At 36.0% G+C, this 22,615-nt stretch overlaps 2 protein-coding genes across 5 annotated transcripts in view; one reads left to right on the top strand and one right to left on the bottom strand.

Annotated features, from left to right (window-relative positions):
• Positions 1-16,191, bottom strand: part of LOC124639022 (E3 ubiquitin-protein ligase RNF13) — a 29,037-nt gene extending 12,846 nt beyond the window's left edge. The window contains exons 1-3 of one of the 4 annotated variants that reach the window (XM_047176245.1): positions 16,033-16,191; positions 14,660-14,845; positions 310-479 (exon numbers count right to left, since the gene is read on the bottom strand). In XM_047176245.1, coding sequence (XP_047032201.1) covers positions 310-479; positions 14,660-14,752 — 263 coding nt within the window. In that variant the 5' untranslated portion in view covers positions 14,753-14,845; positions 16,033-16,191. The other 3 variants (XM_047176239.1, XM_047176253.1, XM_047176258.1) reach the window with 3 other exon arrangements.
• Positions 16,192-18,871: 2,680 nt separating this feature from the next.
• The window catches only part of LOC124638024 (solute carrier family 22 member 3-like), a 54,510-nt gene continuing 50,766 nt past the window's right edge, over positions 18,872-22,615 (top strand). The window contains exon 1 of the mRNA XM_047174809.1: positions 18,872-19,063. Within this exon, the coding sequence (XP_047030765.1) occupies positions 19,061-19,063 (3 nt within the window). The 5' untranslated portion in view covers positions 18,872-19,060. The remainder of the gene's footprint in view (positions 19,064-22,615) is intronic.

The raw sequence follows: 22,615 nt of genomic DNA on the forward strand, positions 1-22,615 counted from the left end.
AACCCTTGGTAAGACTTCACGTCAGACTTACTGTACTGAACTGTAGTAGGTAAAATATAAGATAATAAAATAGAAATACCCATTACATTCCCCATACTTAACAACCCCTCTTTACCTGGCTAACAGCACGATCCACTTCCCCGTGAAGTTGTCCACAATGGTCGGCGGCGGGGGCAGGACGGAGCACCCGTCATGCGGCTCCCCTGCCACCAGGAAGCCGCGCAGCCCGTCCGGCGGCAGGTCGCTGCCGAAGCTCGCTGGCATGTCGGGGAACTGATCCATTATCTTAAGATAACAACCCATTCTTACCTGGCTAACAGCACGATCCACTTCCCCGTGAAGTTGTCCACGGTGGTCGGCGGCGGGGGCAGGACGGAGCACCCGTCATGCGGCTCCCCTGCCACCAGGAAGCCTCGCAGCCCGTCCGGCGGCAGGTCGCTGCCGAAGCTAGCCGGCATGTCGGGGAACTCGTCCATTATCTGCTGGGAAGAGAATGATTTAATATAGCTAGGAGTCTTTTAGACTCAGGAGGTGTAATAGACCCAGGGAGTCTAATCCTCCCAGGCGGATAAGGTTATGTGGTGAATTTGAAAAACAATGTGGATGTCGAATAGAATATTTTTTGGAGTAGTCAATTATTATATTAAATTGAGAAAAGTAGGAAGGCTATATTTGTTTTGGGAAGAATTTATTATATTCATTGGTTTTAGCTTAGAAATATGTATGTAGGCTGGCAGCTATATCAAGTTAAAGGGCCTAAATCGGACCTTATCACATTTGTACAATATTTCGTATGTTGAAGTGTATTCCTAGTTATTAAAACCTAATTATAGACCAGATAGTATTAGACATCAGTCACGTTTTAATACTAGTAAATACACATTAAATTCATAACGAGACTATTGATACATAATTACAATGATATCAGTTAAATTAGTATAAATGGTAATAAATGCTTAACTGACATTACAATCTTGTTTGTCTGTTTGCGCGCAAATCATATTGTTCGAATTGATGTACAGACAAGTTACATTCAAATCTTAACACCCAATAGATAATTGCAACCTTGATCAGTTTAAAGAAGGGAAAATATAATTTCTAATCCTTAAAGATTTTATGGAAGCACATATTAATTTATTTCAAATAAATACTGAACATATTTTAAGGAACCCAGTTTTATAAATTAATTATTTCCCACTGTTGTCTATTAAAAGAGTATTTGATAGAAGGCCTTTTTTAACAGGAGATAACAAATTATTTGGAGACAGGTCTGATACAGACAATGACATGTTAAAAAACTTGCAGTGGCCAAATAGTCGAGTAGGGCCTAATATGTCTGATGGAGTCAATTCCTAACAGACAATATACCTAAACAGTAAGTTAAAAATAGCGAATGACCTAAGCAGCCTAGACGGCCTTTACAATGTAGGATAGTCATCAAAGTTATTAATTAAAATATCGATAAAAGTAATCTTATCCAATAGGGTTGTGACTTGTGACCCATAGATGAAAAGACAAAACAATACTAACGAAATGCTGCATCCCAACCAGATATAGCACATGCACTGCATTCAAATTTCGATGACGAAGAATTTCCATTTTCGAAAAATGACACCGAAGAACTTTAAAAATCGAATCTCGAGTCTTTACATTCTAGAACAAACGATCTCTCGCCAATTACTGTCCACTTTTTTGACGCACTGCACTATTTTTTTTTATTGGGCAAAGGCAGATTGTTTTCAGCCAATTCCAGTTCTACTTTGTAGCGAAGCACATGCGTTGTCCATGTACGTTGGTTGTTTAGTCACTGATAAACTTTGGTATTGCTGATTATAATTGGTCGTGTTCCGTTTAATTAGTGATACTGCGGGAGGGATAAAATGGCTGTAATATGAGATTAAATCTCAAAAACTATAGAGAAAAAAATAGTTATCAAATAGAAGTAAATTAATATGATTACACAATATGTTTTTTCCTTTAAACAATATGATTTATAACTCGCGGATAACGTTATTTCCGCTACTAACAAACCGGTCGCACAATAAAACACTGGCGAGAAACACTGAATTCACCATAAACAAAACATTAAAATGTCGTAAAAAAGAAAAATAACAACTATAGAGTATCGAAGGAGGTTGGTAATGGAATAATGCAGACTGCTTATGTGGTGGCAAGTTATCGAATGGAAATATTCCCCCACGTGAGATAAGATTAATAGCTGAGTGTTTACAGCGTCTAATTTACTAGTATCTGCCCGTGGTTTCTAATGAGATAATAGATCATCTTGAATATTACCTTCACATCTCATTTATTTTCAAAATCTGGCGGGCTCTACAATTTCGCATTCCGAAAGACGGATAAGTAAGTTAGTTTTATTTCGTCATTTTCATTGATAACAGGACGCTTTTCAGACCGGAATATAAAAAAAAATCTTTCGATTTATCTTATGTTCATATTCAGAACTGTATTTACAGACATCTCTACAGAAAAAGTAATCTTAGACATTGATTGAATGCGGACAAAGAGAATACATATTTGCTTGATTTTACCTTGATTTTATCGAGTATGTGTGTTTAATACAAACAGTAGGTAAGTACTTGTAGAGAACGATACCCATTTATTATATTCTAGACTTGCGCAATAATGTTGCTTGGTGATCAACGTAAATTGGCAAGAAATGTGCGTTTCAGCTCCAAAATTATTAGTACAGAATACCTGGTTTATAGATATAATTAGAAACCAGAAGTGTATAGCACAAGATATATGTATACAAAGGTACTATTTCAATTGGTTTGGTGTTCTCCAAGGAACTGTCTTAGGACCTAGTCATAGAAGAGGAATGAATGACGTGAGTAGATACGAACACAAAGATTATATTTATAACTAAAGATAAATAGGTTTGTAAATTAAATTAAAAATAAATAAAACTTAACAGCTTTAGACTTAGACGGGCCTAAGGAATCTTTACTTGATAACATTATGGTCAACCATATCGAAAGCTTAACCCTGGAACTTTTTCTCGAAGCTACCCTAGCTATATGAAAAGTTACCTATGCCTGTGACTTTAATCTTACAAAATATCCTGCTAGTCATTAATTTCTGACGGTTTACTGATATAATAAGCTGGAAACGATAATAAAGATACACTTTGACTTCGCGAAAAAGAAATTTATCATTTATCAGTACAATAACAACAGTATAAACCAAAATAACAGATTTCGATATGTGCAAAATAAGAGTATTACAATATAAAAGAATATATGGATTGAGAAAGAGACGAAAAAGTACATGGATAAAAAATGCGAGCGACTGCTTAGGTAAAAGCAAAGATAGGAGTTACAAAGCTTCAGATTCATTATCATTTACATACATATATTTTAGCGTGACGATTTTAAGAATATTTTTTTGTACCATGTATGTATTTGCGTATATTTTTTGAAGTGCTCCATTTGACATCTCGACTTATATCAATTTCATTACTATGTATTATTACAATCGTTTTATCTGACCTTCCTTTTTTCTTGTCTAGTACCTGTATAGTTCTCTATGTCCCCGTGTCCAGTAGAATGATAATAATACGTGTTATTGTTTGACAACAGAATACCTACAAAGCATTGTTTAGATAAACCGTCTATGAATAGAAGTCGGCGTAGACTGTAGTACAGCACCCATGAAGGTTCATTTACGTATCACTAAGAATTATGTATAGGTAAAAACAAAACTCTTTGCAAATCTATAACCAAACAGTTTCGTGTATAATCTCTTCAGAACTTAAGCCAAAAGGCTTTTTTCTACGTCATTTACTTTAGGTATTAATATTTTTTTAGATATTGTCTACGTACTTGGCTGGAAGATAGTTAAAGGATACTTTGTTAATTTAATAGGAAAATCTGTTTTCTGTACTAATGTAATGATGAGGAGACTTTTTTGTTTTTTTTTTTTTGTACCCTGAAGGCTCCGAAACTATTGAACACATTTGAACTATTCAATCACTGTTGGGCAGCTACATTATCCCTGAGTAGTATATATCTATACTAATATTATAAAGAGGAAAACTTTGTTTGTTTGGTTGTAATGAATAGGCTCAAAAACTACTGGACAGTTTTTAAAAATTCTTTCACCATTCGAAAGCTACATTATCCACGAGTAACATAGGCTATATTTTATCCCGGTACGGGCAGCAACAACAAGTAATACATTTATATAATACATTTTTGAATGAGCATATAAACCTTCATGATCAGCAGTTTGGCTTTAGGTCAGGTTTATCAACAGAGAGTGCTATCATGTGTCTCAAGGAGACTGTCCAGTACTATGTAAACAGAAAGACGCCTGTTTATGCTTGTTTCTTGGACCTGTCAAGGGCATTCGACCTTGTGTCCTACAGGAAACTATGGGAAAAAATGGAAGGGGAGACAACGTGTGAACAAGAAATTGTAAATATGTTAAAATATTGGTACAATGGACAAACAAATATTGTAAGATGGGCTGGGGCATCATCAGATGTGTACAGGTTGGATTGTGGTGTGAGGCAGGGTGGCTTGACCTCACCGCGTCTTTTCAACCTGTACATGAACGGTCTTATTGGAGAACTCAGCAGCACTGGCGTCGGGTGTCATATTGATGGAGTTAGTATTAATAACATTAGTTATGCGGACGACATGGTGCTGCTGAGTCCTTCAATCTCAGCCCTGAAAAGGTTAGTACGAATTTGTGAGACGTATGCGGAGTGTCATGGACTGAGATATAACTCAAAAAAAAGTGAGATACTTGTATTTAAAGCCGGTAATAAAAGTTACACCCCAATACCTATCACCTTAAGTGGTAACGAGCTGAAGCAAGTGTCTCACTTTAAATATCTTGGTCACTGGGTCTCAGAAGACTTGAAGGATGATAGAGATATGGAGAGGGAACGTAGGGCGCTGGCGGTCCGAAGCAATATGTTGGCCCGCAGGTTCAAACGATGCAGTAACGCGGTTAAGGTGACGCTTTTTAAAGCGTATTGCCAGTCGATGTACACGTGTTCCTTGTGGGTTAACTATACGCGGACGACGTACAGCGCCCTGCGTGTACAATACAACAACGCCTTCAGGGTACTGTTGGGGCTGCCCCGGTATTGCAGTGCCTCGGGCATGTTCGCAGACGCGCACACTGACGGGTTTCATGCCATCATTAGAAAGCGATGCGCTTCCTTGTTACACCGAGTGCGAACCAGTTCCAATAGTATCCTGAACGTGTTGACAGATAGGTGGGATTCACCGTTACTGAGGCACTGGATTAGCCTACACACTGCAATGTAATCTATTTCATATGTTGTTTTTCTTTTTTGTATTCGCTCATATGGACTTGTCCGAAATAAAGTTTTTATTATTATTATTTATTATTATTAATACAAGAAATCGGTAGTAGGTTAATAATCATAGGGAAGTACAGGATATTTATTGATATCACAGATACTATATCAATATTCTAAATATAATCTATAAGCTGCACAAATCGTGAAGGCCTTGTTATTATCATCAGTATTTATTATCTCCACTGAGATTGTATTTTAAGGGCACTGGGGTACTTCTGATTATTGTTATTAACTTATCATATTGATCTTTCTTTAAAGAATGTTTATTAAACATTAAACAATCATGTTTAAGGTTTTATGTGAATGGATCGATAGTTACAAAGTATTGTCTATGACCTATAGAGGTAATAATATTTATATTATTCTAATTGTTGTGGTATATCTTGGACAACATTGGTTGATTAAAGGCGAGGAAAAGCATCTTGAGGAAACCTGGACTATGACGTCTGAAATCACCAACCCTCATTGAGCAAGTGTGGTGATTATCGCTCAATCCTTTTCAGTGTGAGAGGAGGCCTCTGCCCAGCAGTTGGAAGATAAAAAAGGCTTATGCTGATGATTTTTGTAGACTGATCTATATCAAACATTTGAAAACCCGTGTGAAAGCTTTATTCAAGGTTGGTATTTTAACACAAACCCTCAGTTATTTTAAAGCTTTACCAGTATGATATCAATAGCACTTTAATATAGTTAAAAGTATGTATTATTCTAGTATTTACTTTCCGCTATTTAAACACATAATTAGGTACTCAATTTTGATTAAAAACATACGTCACGCACATATCGTCATGTTAGTTCTTACAAATGCATATTTAGCTATAATTATTGGTTCTACGATGCACAACATTTGTATGTATAATGCAGTAATATACCTACCTACTATGATGAGTTTGTATATAATTATCATATTACTAATATTCTGCTTAACGATTATACGTTCTATTTCATTCAGATTTAGATCTAATTTGGATTATTTTAGAGCATTTCTGGTAATTGCTGTTAGCGGTTTGGGTACCCGATATCGAACAATATTCGTTCTTGACTTATATTGAATTTGTCAACAGATCATTATTGATGTTATTGTACTGCATTTTAGCTTAGCGTATTTAGATAATACCTATTTTCAACAGAGATATTGAATGCATCATAAATATAGGTTAAGGGTGACAATAGCAGGTTTTAAGGGCGGAAATCGTTACTGGAGAGAAGACGTTGTGAGAAATAAAACATCTTGAGAATCGAGGTGAATATAAGCGACGTCTAAAGAAATGAAGATAATTTTATTAAAAACCTGCTTTGAAAAAGCTCTAGAGATTTATTAATTTAAATTCTAGTCCTAATTTAATTTTTAAATAAAACAATATTTTACAAAGTTATTTCTGGGGTATGTAAATGTGATGGAAATCCTAAATGTAAGACGTAGAAGCGACCCAATTATTTACATTAATCGGACATCGAATTGCAAATCAGCCAATCGATTATCCACCGATTCCTTTCACCCATAACAAAAACAAATGACACTCGCACGGCAAGAACAAAAGTATTTACATTCTTGTTTCACATTGTACCAATGTGTCTTGCCAATGTAACTACATGAGTCAGCTACGGTACCGGGTGGTAACGTGCAATTAACGACCGCTTCCATTATCCTATCTATCCATCGTTATTGCTCACTAGAGATAGCATTTTGACATTACCCCCTATCCTCCTACTACCGCCAACTACTACCTCCAATACAAGTAATGGCGAACTCCTATTTCTAGTAAGTAAAAAAAGATGGATCGAATATTGGGAGCGGCTGTAAGTGCATATTGATCTTTATACCCGACACGTCATAGCCGCATGTGGTCAGGTCGCGCTACGAAGTTCAATTTGAGGAAAAAATTTCGATTAATGTTAATGCGGTTTATTTTATTGGAAATAAAAATATGTGAAGATTTCTGAGAAATATCAACCTTGGACTTGCAGACGGTGTGATGTAAAACACTTATGGTGTGTTGCTCCATTTAACTGTAACGATAACTGAACCATTTTCAGTTGTCAAATCGCCGATTTGCCCAATGTGTCGTGTGCGGCAATTTCACGGCTGGTTATGGTTTGGCTATCGTTACATGGTGCAACTCACACTAAAAGGACGCATGTCCAATAGTGGACTGAAATAGCCAAATGGTGTTTGTATGCCCTGTTCTAACAGAAGGAGAAAGAGGGGTCAAACAAACTTGCCATAATAGTCTGCAAACTAAGGAAGACATATAAATAACATCATAAATAAATAAGTGCATCCTTTCGGACTTTAAAAATATTCTCACGATATTTTTTGGGAGCAGCATAAGCATGTGCAAATATATTTAGCACACATCGACGGCTCCTAAGTATACTGAGTCAACTAACAAATTTTGCGAATTGCACTTTTTTGTGTATTTACAATATTGTTATTGTTATTTGTGTTAATACACAAAAAAGTGCAATTCGCAAAATTTGTTAGTTGACTCAGTATACTTAGGAGCCGTCGACATGTTCATTCGTAACCCTTCGTAAGTAGGTCCGGCATGGCATGCGAACGGATCGATGCATTTACTTGCGAAAATATTACACACATGACTGTCATGCGTTGTAGTGTAAAACAAATTGTGCGATGTGAACGAACTTGTTTTGGGACGAGGTTTTAACGACAAACGCGTCAATTGATCAGACTGGAGATACTTAAGTATGTATAAGAGACGTGGTGCATGAGATATTTCGAGCATGGATTGGTTGCTATGTGAGTCATGTAGACAGACCGAAGTTTAGGACACTGTGTCTAGGCATCTACTGTATAAGGTACAAATATGTATAAGCTCATAGTAACATGCAGGGTTCGGTTGGCAATTCTCATCTTAATCCGCAATCGAGACAATGACGTCAGCGAAATATGTGTTATTCGACTTCTTAAGTAGATTCCTTTGGCTAAATATTTTTTGGAAGTCGCGAAAATAAGGTATGATTAAATAAACTACTCAATATATGTTAAGGGGCAGAAACATATATGGTAGGAACGAATGGGCGTTGCAAAAAAAGAATGTGAATTAAATGAAATCAGGTAGTTTAATAGACTTTGATTATTAAAACTTTATGGAGTATTTCAAAAGGTGATAAACCGAGGCATTGATGTCAGTATTCACTTCGTTTCGGTCGAGATGTAATGCTGTTCGATTACAAAGTGTCGCAGTGAAAGAATCGATTGTGCAAACATTCTCGTACATACACAACTACATACTACACAGAGATAAACGGATAACACCTGTAGCGACCTTCCACGGTTTAAGTACTTGGAGATTCGAACATTAACACAACGAGTTAAAAAAATGATTGGTATTTTTTTTTTGCTGATTTTATTTATATCTATCATTTCTTCATTAGGAGAGGAGTAATAGAGTCTATAAAACGTGTTAATTAAAATATTTGTTCCTTTTGTTTACAAAAGCAAGCCAGCCTGTACAAAGCTATCACAAGAAAACTACCTACTGAATTCAAAAACTTTTGGGACATAGCTAGCTAAATTGGGACGCGGATAAGCGAAGCCTATTTCTTCTCAGATTATCTATGTATCAAATTTAATTTTAATCGCTTAGACAGACAAAGCCGATTAGACAGACAGAGTTACTTTAGCTCGCATTAATAATGTTAAACTAAAAGGTATTTCGCGTCGATACGAAGTAACAACGAATAATTCTTGACTCTAATTCAATGATATTGTAATTGTCCTTGCTCATGAACTATCAATGTCAAAGTCAATACTTCCTAGGTTAAAGGTTGACAGATTTCGGTGCACAATTGCTCGAACCGAGCATATGGTGTAATCAATTGCCCCCATTTGACTTCTGCTGAATTTAAAATAACTGACAATGTTGTTATTTAGATTATTAAGTATGTGAAAAAACCATGCGGCCATAGATAAACGTTTATGCACATATAATGTACTGTTAAAGTGTTAGATAGCTCATTTATCGAGGAAGGCTATTGACTTTTATCTGGATGCACCGATTTTACACGGAAAGAAACTGTGTGTGTGACAAAATGCTTACTATGGGATGTAAAAGTCTCATTAAGAAGTGAAGAACTAGAAAAGAAACGCAAAGCAAAGCTATGAGTATCAAAAACAAAGCACTCAGGCGTACATTTCTCCCGTGTTAATGTAAACACGACTCAATATTGTTGCAGGGCATTCAACTAGGAATAAGTACTATAGGTCTATAGGTCTATCAAAATGTATGACGCTTAACTCGATACGAGAACTTCCTATGTAACATATGCATCAGTTGTTCTAGTAAAACAACAAAATTGTTGTTTACTTGAAATGCCTTTATCGGTAACTAGCTGTTGCCCGCGTCTTCGTCTGCGTGACAAAATACTACTTATCCCGTAGGTGTATCCATTCTCATGACACTATAATTAGGATTATTACTTAGCAGCCGCACGGGTTGATCGATCAAGGTAGTTCGACGATGTGTGACTATTTATCTAAACAAAAGAAGTAAAGTTTGTGACGTTGTGGAAATCTCTGGATCTAGTCAACCGATTGGAAAATTATTACGTAAGGGGCGAAAGTAATAGGGCACGCCACCGTAGTCCATAAGGCGGTAAGATGAGTGGCTCGGGAGGAGTCACGGTGCCCTCACGTACCGCATGACGCGGGTCCTCACCGGACACGGCTGTTTCGGGAGATACCTGCATCGAATCGGTCGTGAGGAGGCGCCCGGGCACCACTGTGCGGAGAGCCACGAGGACATGGTGGACCACACAGTTCAGGAGTGCTCTGGGAAGGGCACCGCCGGGTCCTCGTCGAGGCTTTAGGCGGCGGCGAACTCTCGCGTCCGGCCCTGGTTCAGGCCATCCTTCTACGAAGCAGTCATGCTCAAGGAGGGGGCGGCGGAACGTCAGAGAGTTCGCACCTCTCATCCCGGCCGCCGCGCTGGACCACGTAGACACCGCGGGTGCCGGGTGTCGCGAGACGGTGAGTTCAGGTAGCTCATCGCTCATGTTTAGATAGACAAAATGACGCTTGTTGGGGGCGCGTTGTTCCACGCGCCTCTCAAAGAGATGTCAGCAACCCCAGCGGGCCCCAGTAGGGCCAAGGCCTGCCGGGGCTACGGGATTGTTTGAAAGAGTAACCCCGGCCCTGGTACATAAAAGGCCAACGACGGAACATGACGGTTTTAGTCAGTAAGAGTCTGACACTCCCTCGCCGCTGCTAACCCACAGCGGGAGGGGTCATTTGATGATTTTTGACGTCGTTAAAAAAAGGGAGCATTAGTAATTCTCATAGGAAACAAAGTTCTGACAAAGCTGTCATTTGTACATTTTCTGCAGCAGCTGCGACTAATCAGAAGCCGAAAAGTCTGTCAAACTGTCTTACTTTGGATAACGTGGTGTCCAGTTCACTGGGTTGAGAAGATCAGATAGGCACTCCAAGTAACATATTGGTACTCAAACAGATTTGGTTTGACTTAAAGCCAACACCCACATAATTTAAGAATAGTTGGGTGGATGATGACAGTTCCTACTGTTGTGATGTTGTTTGTACTGTGGTTTCTGAAAATGTGTTCAATAATTCAACGATGATTATAATTCTGAAAATATTTTTACACTTGCTTAACTTAAAAGCTGCCGTTAGCAGGCCTACTCTTTGGTTTTTGTGCTATGCATAAACGGAAATTCGATATATTACACGCTAATATTGATGTAAATAGTAGCGTAGTTAATATAATTCCCTAACTGAAAAAATCTTGTTGATCTTTCAATAAAGTTAGAGAAGCGGGTGTGCATGATGATCACTATGAGTTGGTAAATACGTGATGAAGATGACCACATTCACTTTACTGAAGATGACTGGTCTGGCTGTAGGTGCAGCGTGACGGAGTGTCAGACTCACACTGACTAAAACCCACCATGTTCCTTCTAAAGTTCTTAGTATCACCGGTACCAGATCACCGGTAACTCTTTCAAACAATGTCGCAGCCCCAGTAGGCTTTGGCCCTGGTGGGGCCCCCATTGGCATTCGCTGACTCTCTTTTCTCTCCTAGAAGACGGAAGGACGACGAACCACCCAAACTCACCACCCACAAACCCACGTCAACGGTGGTCTCTCGACTCCCGGCTCCCGAGGAGTCTTCCACGTCCACCGCAGCGCTTGCGATGAGAAATGCAAATTTTCAGTCGTTCCGCCGCCGAATGACTGCTACGCAGAAGGAGACAACGGCATCCCGTTACTCGCGCCGGACCATGGCTTGAACCAGGGGCGGGTGCAAGAGGTCGCCGCGCCAATTGCCGCCACGGGGACACGGCGGCGCTCTACCTAGGCGGGGCACATTTGGCCAAAACACGTTTGACGGCAATTCTGTCTATGTAACTGAATGATATCCAACATAGTTATTTAAAAGGAGTTTTTTTAGACTTAGCTCGGATCTGATAAATTAGAAGTTGAATGAAAATATATCTCTCTGGCATGCGACGCGTTATTTGTACGTTTCCGAAGGCGATAAAGTAATTAACGTGCGTATGGTATTAAATCGAGAAGGTCCCATTTCTTTAATCTGCACTTTGTGTCTGGGCTTCTTTCTCAAGCTACAGGAGCCTTGCTTCACACTCAGCAGCCCTGGCGAGAGATCGATCTTCCTCCTTTCTTCTACGATCCATACGCTTTACATGTTTTTCACCACAATAAAATTTATTGAAGGTCTACTCAAAAGTACTCATTCAATGTTAAAGTTGCTTTTAGGCCACCACATTCCTGGAAGATTAGCTAAAGTAACAAACCCCAGCTTAATTTATTTATGAAAAAATACACAACTCCATCTATGACTTTAAAAGATAGTTAATGGTTCCGTGAAATTTTTGAAGTTAATATTCAAAAAGCCATTTAGATGGCATTGTTTTAGATTTGACTTAGTATTATCAATTTTCCTTGCATCAAGATAACAATTATAGCGAGATTTTGATGAGGCCCGGCAAACTGACAAACACTATTAAAATATATATGGAAAAATTACACCCAGAGTTACAATATGGCGAATTACGGAAAATGTACAACTCCCTCTATGAATTTAAATGGTAATTAATACATGTTATTTTCCACCTCGCTGCTTTGTCAAATTTTATGTATTTTATATTATATACCACAGATGGAACCACTTTAACCTTGCCTTAATAATTTCTTAAAATTTATTTTGTCTCCCAAGTTACTTCTAAAAGCGTTATTTTCTGTATAAAGATTGAAAATAGGCAAATCAACTTATATAAGTTCAATATTCAAATATTTGTTATTACTGAGCACGCTGCTACAGAAATGTTAACAGAAGTAATCGTTCATTGCTCGTCCCCCGTAGGTGATAGCGTGATAATATATACCCTATATGTTGAACCGGCCCCCAGGTAATATTCGTGCAAAATTTGATTTAAATCTATGCAGTACTTTTCGAGTTCAGTGAGACCAAACATACAGACAAACAGACAAAATTTCTAAAAACTATATATTTGTGGTCAAAATCGATAATAGATCACCCCCCAAGTATTCTTCTAAAAAAATATTCAATGTACAGTTTTGACTTTCCTATCATTTTATTATATGTATAGATGATAAAAAATAAACTGTTTACTTTTTTATTTTGTTCCTGATAACATTTGAGATTTAAGTTCTTATACCTATACTTATTAATATTATATTGTAGGTAAGTCTGTTTGTCGCGTACGCCAAAACTAGTGACCTGAATTAAATCAAATTTTGTACATACATAGGCTACTTTTTATCCGGTTAAGAGAAGTTCTCGTGATGTGGATGGAATCACGGGGAACAGCATGTATGCAAATAAACCTGCCTTTTATTCATCTGCTAAATAAGAGGTACCTGTCTACAAAGTTTAAAGGTGTTCTAAATTTAAAGAAGCCCCATAATCCTTGGGTTAACAACCTTTTCCGGTTTGTTGTTTGACCTCTTGATTCGAACATGGCGATGGTATTAAGGTTACAAGAACTAATTCAAATGTTAACCCCATTAAATAAATAAATTAACACTTCCTTTGTGTTCGCAATTAAGACGCGAGTCGTTAATACCATGATATTAATGACTGCAAAATAAAAGCTTTAAGCTATACGTTACAAGGATTGCTTTATTTTAATATATCTTAAATATTATTTCTTTGTTTAAATTAGTCTAGTAACAAATATAAAATAGAGCAAATCAATACATAATTTCATCGAGCATGACGCCGAAAATGTGATTCAGTTTCTAATAAAAACTACAAGTCTATTAAATGGACATTATAAGTCATTCATTTAGAGTAGACTAAAAATAAGCATTTTAGTAAAGGTAAATTCTACAAATGACAAGTTCCGATGTGTTTTCACTGGGAAGAAGAAATGGTAGAACAAACTGTTCAGCCACATAATGCAAAAACTTGAAAATGTTTATAAAAAAACATACTGGCCGAATTGAGAACCTCCTCCTTTTTGGGAAGTCGGTTAATGAAAACCAATAAGGAAAGTTTTACGAACATTGCAATAGGCTACTAAATATTGCAACTAATTCATGCAGACAAGTTAAACAGCTGTCCAATTAACGATTACAATTATATTTTTTTCATATACCAATCTACATAACACTTGTGTAACTAGCGTTATTGATTTAATAATTTTTAATTTGTAAGTACTAATAAGCCGTTTCCTTTTAACAAACGCGTTTATTTTACGGAAAACATCTATGAATCAATTACAGATTTTTATTATGACTACCTAGACAATATTATGAATCACATCAGTATAATTTTTATGACTCATTTCCACAATGTTCTAGCTAGATTGCTTCATAGTTATTATAGAAAAATCATGAATTATATTTTTTTTAGATAACATAGGGTGCAATATAAGTTTTTTCATATTTTTTATTTTAACTGGAATCAGTTTTAATATTTTTTCTATTGTGTTATGGCGTAACAGAACAAGTTTTTATAGCATTTTTTATTATGATAGGTGACATTAAAAAGGTCACACTGGTCTTGCTAATATGCTTTTATTTCTATTGGTTAAACAATATATTTTGTAACTACACACAGTTCCACTAAATTTAATTTTTTTAACTACTCTACTACTATCATTTTAAATTTTGGCTATCTTATACAAAGATTTTTATGAATGAGCTACTAATATGGAGCATATCCCATTAACCCATTGTAGGGCTTTGCACATATACATGAGACACATTTGATTTTCTATAATCTTATAAGTAAAAACTGCATACAGCAGGTTTAAAAATAAAAAAAAGTAACTTACAACATGCCGCTTATCCGCCATATTGTAAACATCAACATTGCCGAAGGTCTCTGTGAGCATCGCCAGCTGCAACGCAAGGACTACCCCCAACATGATGGATGTTGCATATGCTCGTGCTGTGCTCAAGTCTCATGCGCTCCTACGCAGGTGGGTGTAGGCCGAAGAGGTGGTTGCATGATTTTGTACCTACAATAAAGTAAATTTAGAAAAAAAATATTATGTAAATGGGTAAGATTAAGCACTATTTTTATGATCATAAATACATAAGTAAGGCAAATATCATGGTTATCATATGAGCCTAATTGCTGAACGTACCACTGAGCTATACCAATCCTCAGGAGTTTACCTTTGTCTCACTTTATTGAATAAATACTTCTTTTTCAAATGTGTTCTCTTTTCAAAGACTGAATATGAACTATGATGTGGATATGTGTGACTATGCTTGTTCTGTATTTAAATTGAAAATTAATTAAAAGGTCTATATTTGTAGCATCAATTCATATAGATAATGAGTGTATACTGTAGGTAGTAGGACAGGCTAATTCATTTTATATTTGGAATACTCATGAATAATTGGTTGGCTGAGCCCATTTTAGTTTTAAAGAGTAACCCTCACAATGTATGATAATCTTAATTTATTCATTATTATTTTGAAAATTATATTATCAGCTGGCTAAACTGTGTGTATTATAGATTTCATTTAGTTTTCATTCTTCTCATCACTTGTTTTATTGATAGTTACAGAAGTTAACACTGAGACATTGGATTTGCGTACAACAGAGAGCAAAAACAAACCAAACATTCATATCTTATTATTTAAAGACTAATTTAAATTCATTATGTTCACAATGTCACACAAGGTTACAAAAAACACATTAATTCTTGTAGGATTAGCTGACAATTGATATTTTGCTATTAAATCAGAAAAAAAACTTAGGTTTTGGGTCAACCACACACATTATCTATGTTTTATCTGTAGTTCTCATTCTGGTCACTATGTCAGGGATGAGCAAGCCAATAACCTAATAACAATATTTACAAGCTTGTGTTTAGGAACTAGTTTGTCGAGTGCGTAACCAGCCAACGACAAATGATGCACAAAGGAAATATTATGCGGATGATAACGATCCAGTTTCGTAATCAAAACATTGCTACCTTGCTATTTTAGACAATAATAAATTCACATCATACAAAAATGTCATGGGCTTTCGCGAATAAGTTAATTAAATTATTAGTTGCGACAAGTGTTGGCCTTGGATCACGTGTTTATCGACAACAATAACTCCATGAGATGTCCACACAAAACGAACACTGAAATATCATGGATACACGCATGAACAGACTACATATTTGTATTACACAGCACTACTTACGATGTATTGAACTCAATAATCTTCCGTGGTTTTATCAGGATCCACTACGTTTGTCAACAATACACTTAATCATGAGAATTTAGACGAAACTAAAAGGAAAAAATAATAAATTACGACTAATTCATTCCTCCTTTGCAGGAAAATTAGCGAGAAACGTCAAGCAAGTCAAAGCAAGTTTCGTTCGAAAACCCTAACCTGTCTTACTTGTTTTTGGTTAGAGAATAAATTACAATTTACTTAAATATTTAATTATAAATTCTTAAATATTTCCAATAACATTATATATTGTGTGTAGCAGAATAATATTTTGTGGAATAAGTTTTAAGAAAGAGAAATAAATAGTAGAGGTGTTCAGAACGTATGTGTACGTTCACTGTGAGATTTTCGATCTTCATCATGTCAATAATTTCATACAAAAAGTAGTTAATAAAATATCGCGAAACTGTTAAAAATACTCATATATATCATGCTGTTATGTTGTTTTTACAAAAGATTAAAAAAATGTAAACATAATCATGTAAAAAGTGCATTCTTTTGTCACTTGCTAATGTGTCAATGTCATTTGATTTACCTTGCAGTTGCACTTGCGTCTGCTCTAGCTATGGCTCTAACATTCTTCTTGCATTGCAACACTTGCACTTCGGCTGCTTGAGTATTCTTCTGCTTGAGTATTCTTCTGACTTTGTTATAACTTTCGGTAGGCAGAAGTGGGAATACCTATGTAGTTATCGAAAACTTATCTTACTTAGTAGATCACGAAATAAATTGCGCTTACTTAGCTTCAAATTGTGTCTTATAATATAACATTTATTTTAAGTATTGTCTGATCACCACCCGGCTAGTTTAAATTCCGAACGAACACTTTAAAAGTACCACCCACAAGGCACAAAAATATGAAACACACTCGACTAAGCTTGTTTCGAAAATAGCATTTTTTTATCCCTTAGCTATTGACTTAACTTTTATGCTCTTTTCAATTATTCACCTTATTTAACGTTAACATTACAGACACGTATGGTACCTACATATTTTCATACATCGACCTACGACTCAACTTTATATAAGTGCCTAGTAATTTGCGAACGGCAATACGTAAACACGCAACATTTCATTTGTTTTTGTCAAGGTACGAATTCTAGTAAACAAATGACGATCCAGATTCCGCCAGTAGCATGTGACCTGAAAATGACGTAGATGCATGGTCGACGAGTAAAGTTACAAAAATAATTGTTTCTGATGAACAACTTTTACGTGGGTATGCTTACTAATTATAGCACGCATGACGCACCGCATGAAATATACTTACATATACCTTATTGAAACCAATAGATACGGTTAAAATCAAAATGAATAATTAGAGATGTTGTTATAAAAACAGGCCTACAAGCGTAGCGTTATACTGTTAGAGGCGTAGCGTCGTAGTCACTGCAGGCGTAGCGTCGTAGTCTCCACAGATGCAGTGTCGTAGTTACCACAGGCGTAGCGTCGCGTCGTAGTCTCCACAGGCGTAGCGTCGTAGTCTCCACAGGCGTAGCGTCATAGTCACCACAGGCGTAGCGTCGTAGTCTCCACAGGCGTAGCGTCGTAGTCTCCACTGGCGTAGTGTCGTAGTCTTCACCGGCGTAGGAAGGTAAACTAATTGTCATTATTTTAAAGGCTTATAAACGAGCGATGCATCGATTTTTGTAAAATGTCAAAGTTCATAACGATTAGGTTTTCTTATAACTTTTCAAGTTTCATTGTTTGTCGTTTGCGTGGGCCTATGACCTTTATAATCATTTTTACATTAATCTTGTAAACGATCTTCTTATCATCTAAACGTTTTTGTACACAATACAGGTGCGGGCGGAATCAACTCCAGCTTTTAAATGTTCAAAATAGTTTTTGGCTTTTTAAAATAAACATTGATATTTCTGAACATGTATTTCTTTTAAAGTACGCATTATTCACTTTGGACACCTGGATACTGTTTTTTACTTAATAAATTCTGTGAAACCAAGCTTAACCACATGTCTATTAACTAGTCAGCTAGTACTATTATTTTTCACGCCATTTCTTATCCGAAAGTAGCTATACTAGGAACGCAATCACCACATTTATTATAGTGGCTAGGTAAGGAAAGGAAAAATTGTATGTTTATTTATTCAGAAGTTCTAGCTCTAGTGTTTCTCTAAACGTGATCCTCATTTTAAGTCAGAACATGCATTGAAACGAAAGTACAAAGAAACGCGGACTTTGGCACTCAGCTTGTTACCTATTATTGCATAATTGATACTTATTGCTTACTCCAACTTGTTCGGTTCTAACACCATTACAATGTACATTTCATTAATTATTATTTACCCACTAGTAGATTTCTCGTTAGAATAAATTTTGCAGCTGGATAAAAAGTAGCCTATCTATAAGTCTCCATGCCACATTTCATCGAAATAGACTAAGTAACTTTGAGTGAAAGCTTAACAAACTTAATTTTTCATTTATAATTGTAAGCAAGGATATCTAGCAGCTTTATTATTCCTGGAATGCACAAGGAAGGTGAACATTACTTAGTAAAATTTTCACGCGCCCTTGACTGTTGATTCGTCGATAAAGTTGCTAGCTTTGACCTTATTGGCTGGCTGGCCGACAATGCGGCATTGCGCTGAACATGAAACAGAACTTTCTTCTGAAACAAAACTTCGTGTTTACCCGCACACCCGTTTGCCGGTAGCCCGTCAAGAATCGACGTCATTTGAATTTACGCTTTATGTACTCTTGCTAGAGTGGAAATTCCTTTGGCTACTGATGTAAATACTACCGCAGTCATTCATGTGTTGTGCCATCTCACATCTGGCAGTACACATTCGTGATACCATGGAGCGGTCGCGCCAATCCGTTTAAAAATATCATTCCGAACTATATAGTTTGTTTTTTTTTTCCGCAAGTGAGAGTTGCAGTAGTGAAGGATTTATTTTTTTAATTACTGTTGAGAGCTGTCAATGGAACTCAAAACTGTGCTGTTCTATATTTAAACTGTGTTTACACCAAAATGGTAAGTTGGCACAAGTTCCAATTTTGAATATAAAATTTTCTTCAACTCGTATCTAAGTGGAAATTGACTATGTAAAATGGTTTGAGCCTAGGAATGATGTAGAGGTCGCATGACAATTGAATTTTAAACTTTTCATTCATAAATCAACATGGATTGAACACAATGGTGATTTTGATGCGTTTGTTACACAGGTAAGTAGGTAACATTGTTCGTGCTACATACGCAAATTTGGATGGGTAAAACATCCGTTTGCAAGTCTGTCCATGTATTAGAAACTCTATTGTTATACAAAATTATTTGACCCACAGCTACCTACCAGGTCTTGTAATTGCTTAGTATCGCACTAGACTGAGTTCAAATTCGAGAAAATCACGTATCGACATAAATTATTACATTGAAAAGAATGTGCCCATACATAATTTAATATTGTTATTTTTATAACCTAAGAGATTTTATCATCATTTCGAGAAGCATTTAATAATACCACTGATTCTAAGACACTATTTTTTAAAAATAAGTATTCAAATTAAATATTAAGTCTATGGAATAATTTATAAATTATCAACATTCTAGAAAGTGATTCCAGAACTTCATATTTTGAACCTGTTTCAAAGGCTGCCTCTTTTATGAATTCAATTACTATTTCTAATTGTAACCTCTTTAGTGGCAAAGTTTTAATAGGTAGAATACTAAACTACTACACTGAAAAGTGAATTGTTCTAAATACGAATTCAGTATGAATCATAATGTCGTTGACTCTTCAAACAAATAGGTAAACAAACAATGCCCGCTTACTCGAGTTTACAATGCACTATCGCCTCTTTACACAATGTCGGTTAATGCTAATCACATTCCTCTGTTCTCTTTGCTCAAGTTTTATAGAATTACTGAGTAATCTCTTCAATCTTAAACAATAATATTTAAGTAGTAGAGTAACGTGTTTAAGCGCGCTGATCTTTACAAACAGTACAAAAATTACTAAAAATCTCCTCAGCAAAAAAATTGTGACAATAGACTGGGTGTCACTGGGTATTATTTTTTTTATCTCATTTTTAATAAAAACAAATGAGTCTTTTGACTAGCTTTGTTTTATAACAAAAATAAGACAAAATAGGGTACAAAGGTGTATGCCGTAAGTTGAAGAAACAACACGGGGGTCAGTTGGAATGTCAAAATTTATGTTATGTTGTGTTCATTATGTATTCGAATAAAACTGGCTGGCGAAACCGAAACAAGAAAAATATGATAAAAAAAAATATCCGAATGAACGATGTCTGGATAAGAAAAAAATAATAAAAGTCTTAAGTACGATCACCTTTAATTAATTTTAATGAGATGCATAAAATAAAAAGAAGTACGTACAAACGTACTTTTAAGAATAAAATTGTAGCATTTTGAATTGCACTTCTAGTCTTTTTCTTTCATATATTTAATTACATAGCCGGTAGTTCTGAGATGCAAAAATAAGATACATTATCTACTTAATTTGATTTTTTCTCACAAGAACAACCTGTAAAATACTACTAATGTCTGGTCATTTATTTTATCCAATATATTTTCAGCAGCCAATACATATTTTATTAAAATATAGCCTAAGAAACAATAACTGATAAGTACTGGCCATAGGTTAAATAAACAAAGATATACATACTTATTGGAGACTTGCGTCACTGAAGTTAGGCAATAAAAAAAATGCACTCACACTACTACATTACGCATTCATTCCAAGTACCGTAAGTAGGCACTTAGATGTTTTTTGAAAGTTTTGTAAACAGGACAAATCGAAACGATGAGCGCATAATTTTTTAGGTAGTTGGGTTCAACTGGAATTGAATTTGGACACTGACTCAAGTGTTTATTTTCCTGTACACAAGTTATATAGAACAATTCGATAACAACATACTGTAGGTATATCGAATACTATCATCATGCCATATCATTTTAAATCATTTTAAATTTCAATTTACAAGTGCGGCATGAAGAAGCTATGTTAACAGTCTTTACCATTTGGGGTATTTCGGGAAGAAGCCCATTCATGACATGGGTAGAATCCCGGGAAGCGAGAACAGCTTGTTATTTTTAAGGACTGAAGAATAATTGTGTGAGGTGATTGACCTTTAACCTCTTGGATTTCTATTAAAAAGTACAGGTCCCTTGTAGTAAGACTATTTATTGATCTTATCAAAGAACCAACGATATTACATGAAAAAATGCCACGGTTATTTCAATCCACTAAGGTGAATTATTTCCCAGATTTCTTTACATAAGTAAGTTTAAATGAGGTGCGTGTTGAGTTTGTTGTTATCAGTCCTTTCAATATTGATCAGAGAGCTGGTCATGCGAACTACAAGGTCATTTCTATGGGGAACTTAGCCATGCCGTCCTGACGTCACTATTTCCCGCCTTACGGAATATATTAACAAATAAATTATTATAAATCAATTAAGCTTATTTTTTACAAGCTTTATTTGACTCGGAAGGTTTTTATGCTTTGAGAAACGATTGCAACTCAACTTAGGACCACTTAGTATTAACTACCAAATAGTTTTTTTTTCATATTGTCAACAAATATAATAAAACATAAATAAAATCTTTATTGCAGTCTCTACTCACAAAATGAACGTAAAGTTACATAATATATGTTTATGAAAGTCTAGGTGGATAAAGTTACAGTAAACATTGCAAATTATAAGAGGTTTATTCACTGCAAAAATGTTTACTTTATTACACAAAATATATAAAAACTAACTACTTAGGCAAGAATGTACACATTTATAGATTAGAATAACATTGATCACTTTCTTGAGTGACTGCTGGGTAAGAATAACAGCTGCGTGGGACTATCAACAAAGGTTCTACATATGCTTGTGGTGGAATGTTCCAGTCCTCGTGCCTCAGAAAGGATCTTTGTGACAACCTCTTTGGACTTAACGGCTTTCATACCACCCACGAGAGCACTTAAGAAATGTAACCTTAGAACTTTATAAGTACCTAAGGCTCTATTGCCTAGGATATGAGTATACTGATTGGAATCCTCTCGAATAAAACAGTCAACTGAAATTGGAAGTCACAAGCATTAATTTGTTCTACCTAAGTACTCTCAGCGGAGTTAGGCAAGATAGAGAGACCTCTACAATTGTAAACGCTAGCAGAAAAGTAAGGAAAATACATTTAGGTTCATTACATAACGTTTGAAGTCAGCCCTGAGCCCTCTTAGCTAATCTTGCAGTAAGTCTGAAATCACCAATCCGTCTTGAGCAAGCGTGGTGATTAAAGCTTCTACATTCTCTGTGTGAGAAGAGTACGGTGTGAGCATAGAAATCTAAAAATCTTATATACATATTAATGAGTGGAATGGAATTAGGTTTATTGAAAATTCTAATTCCACTAATGACTGAATTGAGGAAAGGCTAGCGAGATGATAACCAACCACACAATCTTTCTAAGCTTACGCGAACACTTTTACTCGGCGACTTTTAGTCGGTCGATAGTTTGTTTGGGCTCGTCAATCAGTATAAAGCTGAATAGCAAGCACAGAACAACAATCAGGTA

Source organism: Helicoverpa zea, chromosome 2 (genome assembly GCF_022581195.2).
Source record: "Helicoverpa zea isolate HzStark_Cry1AcR chromosome 2, ilHelZeax1.1, whole genome shotgun sequence".
Lineage (NCBI taxonomy): Eukaryota > Metazoa > Arthropoda > Insecta > Lepidoptera > Noctuidae > Helicoverpa > Helicoverpa zea.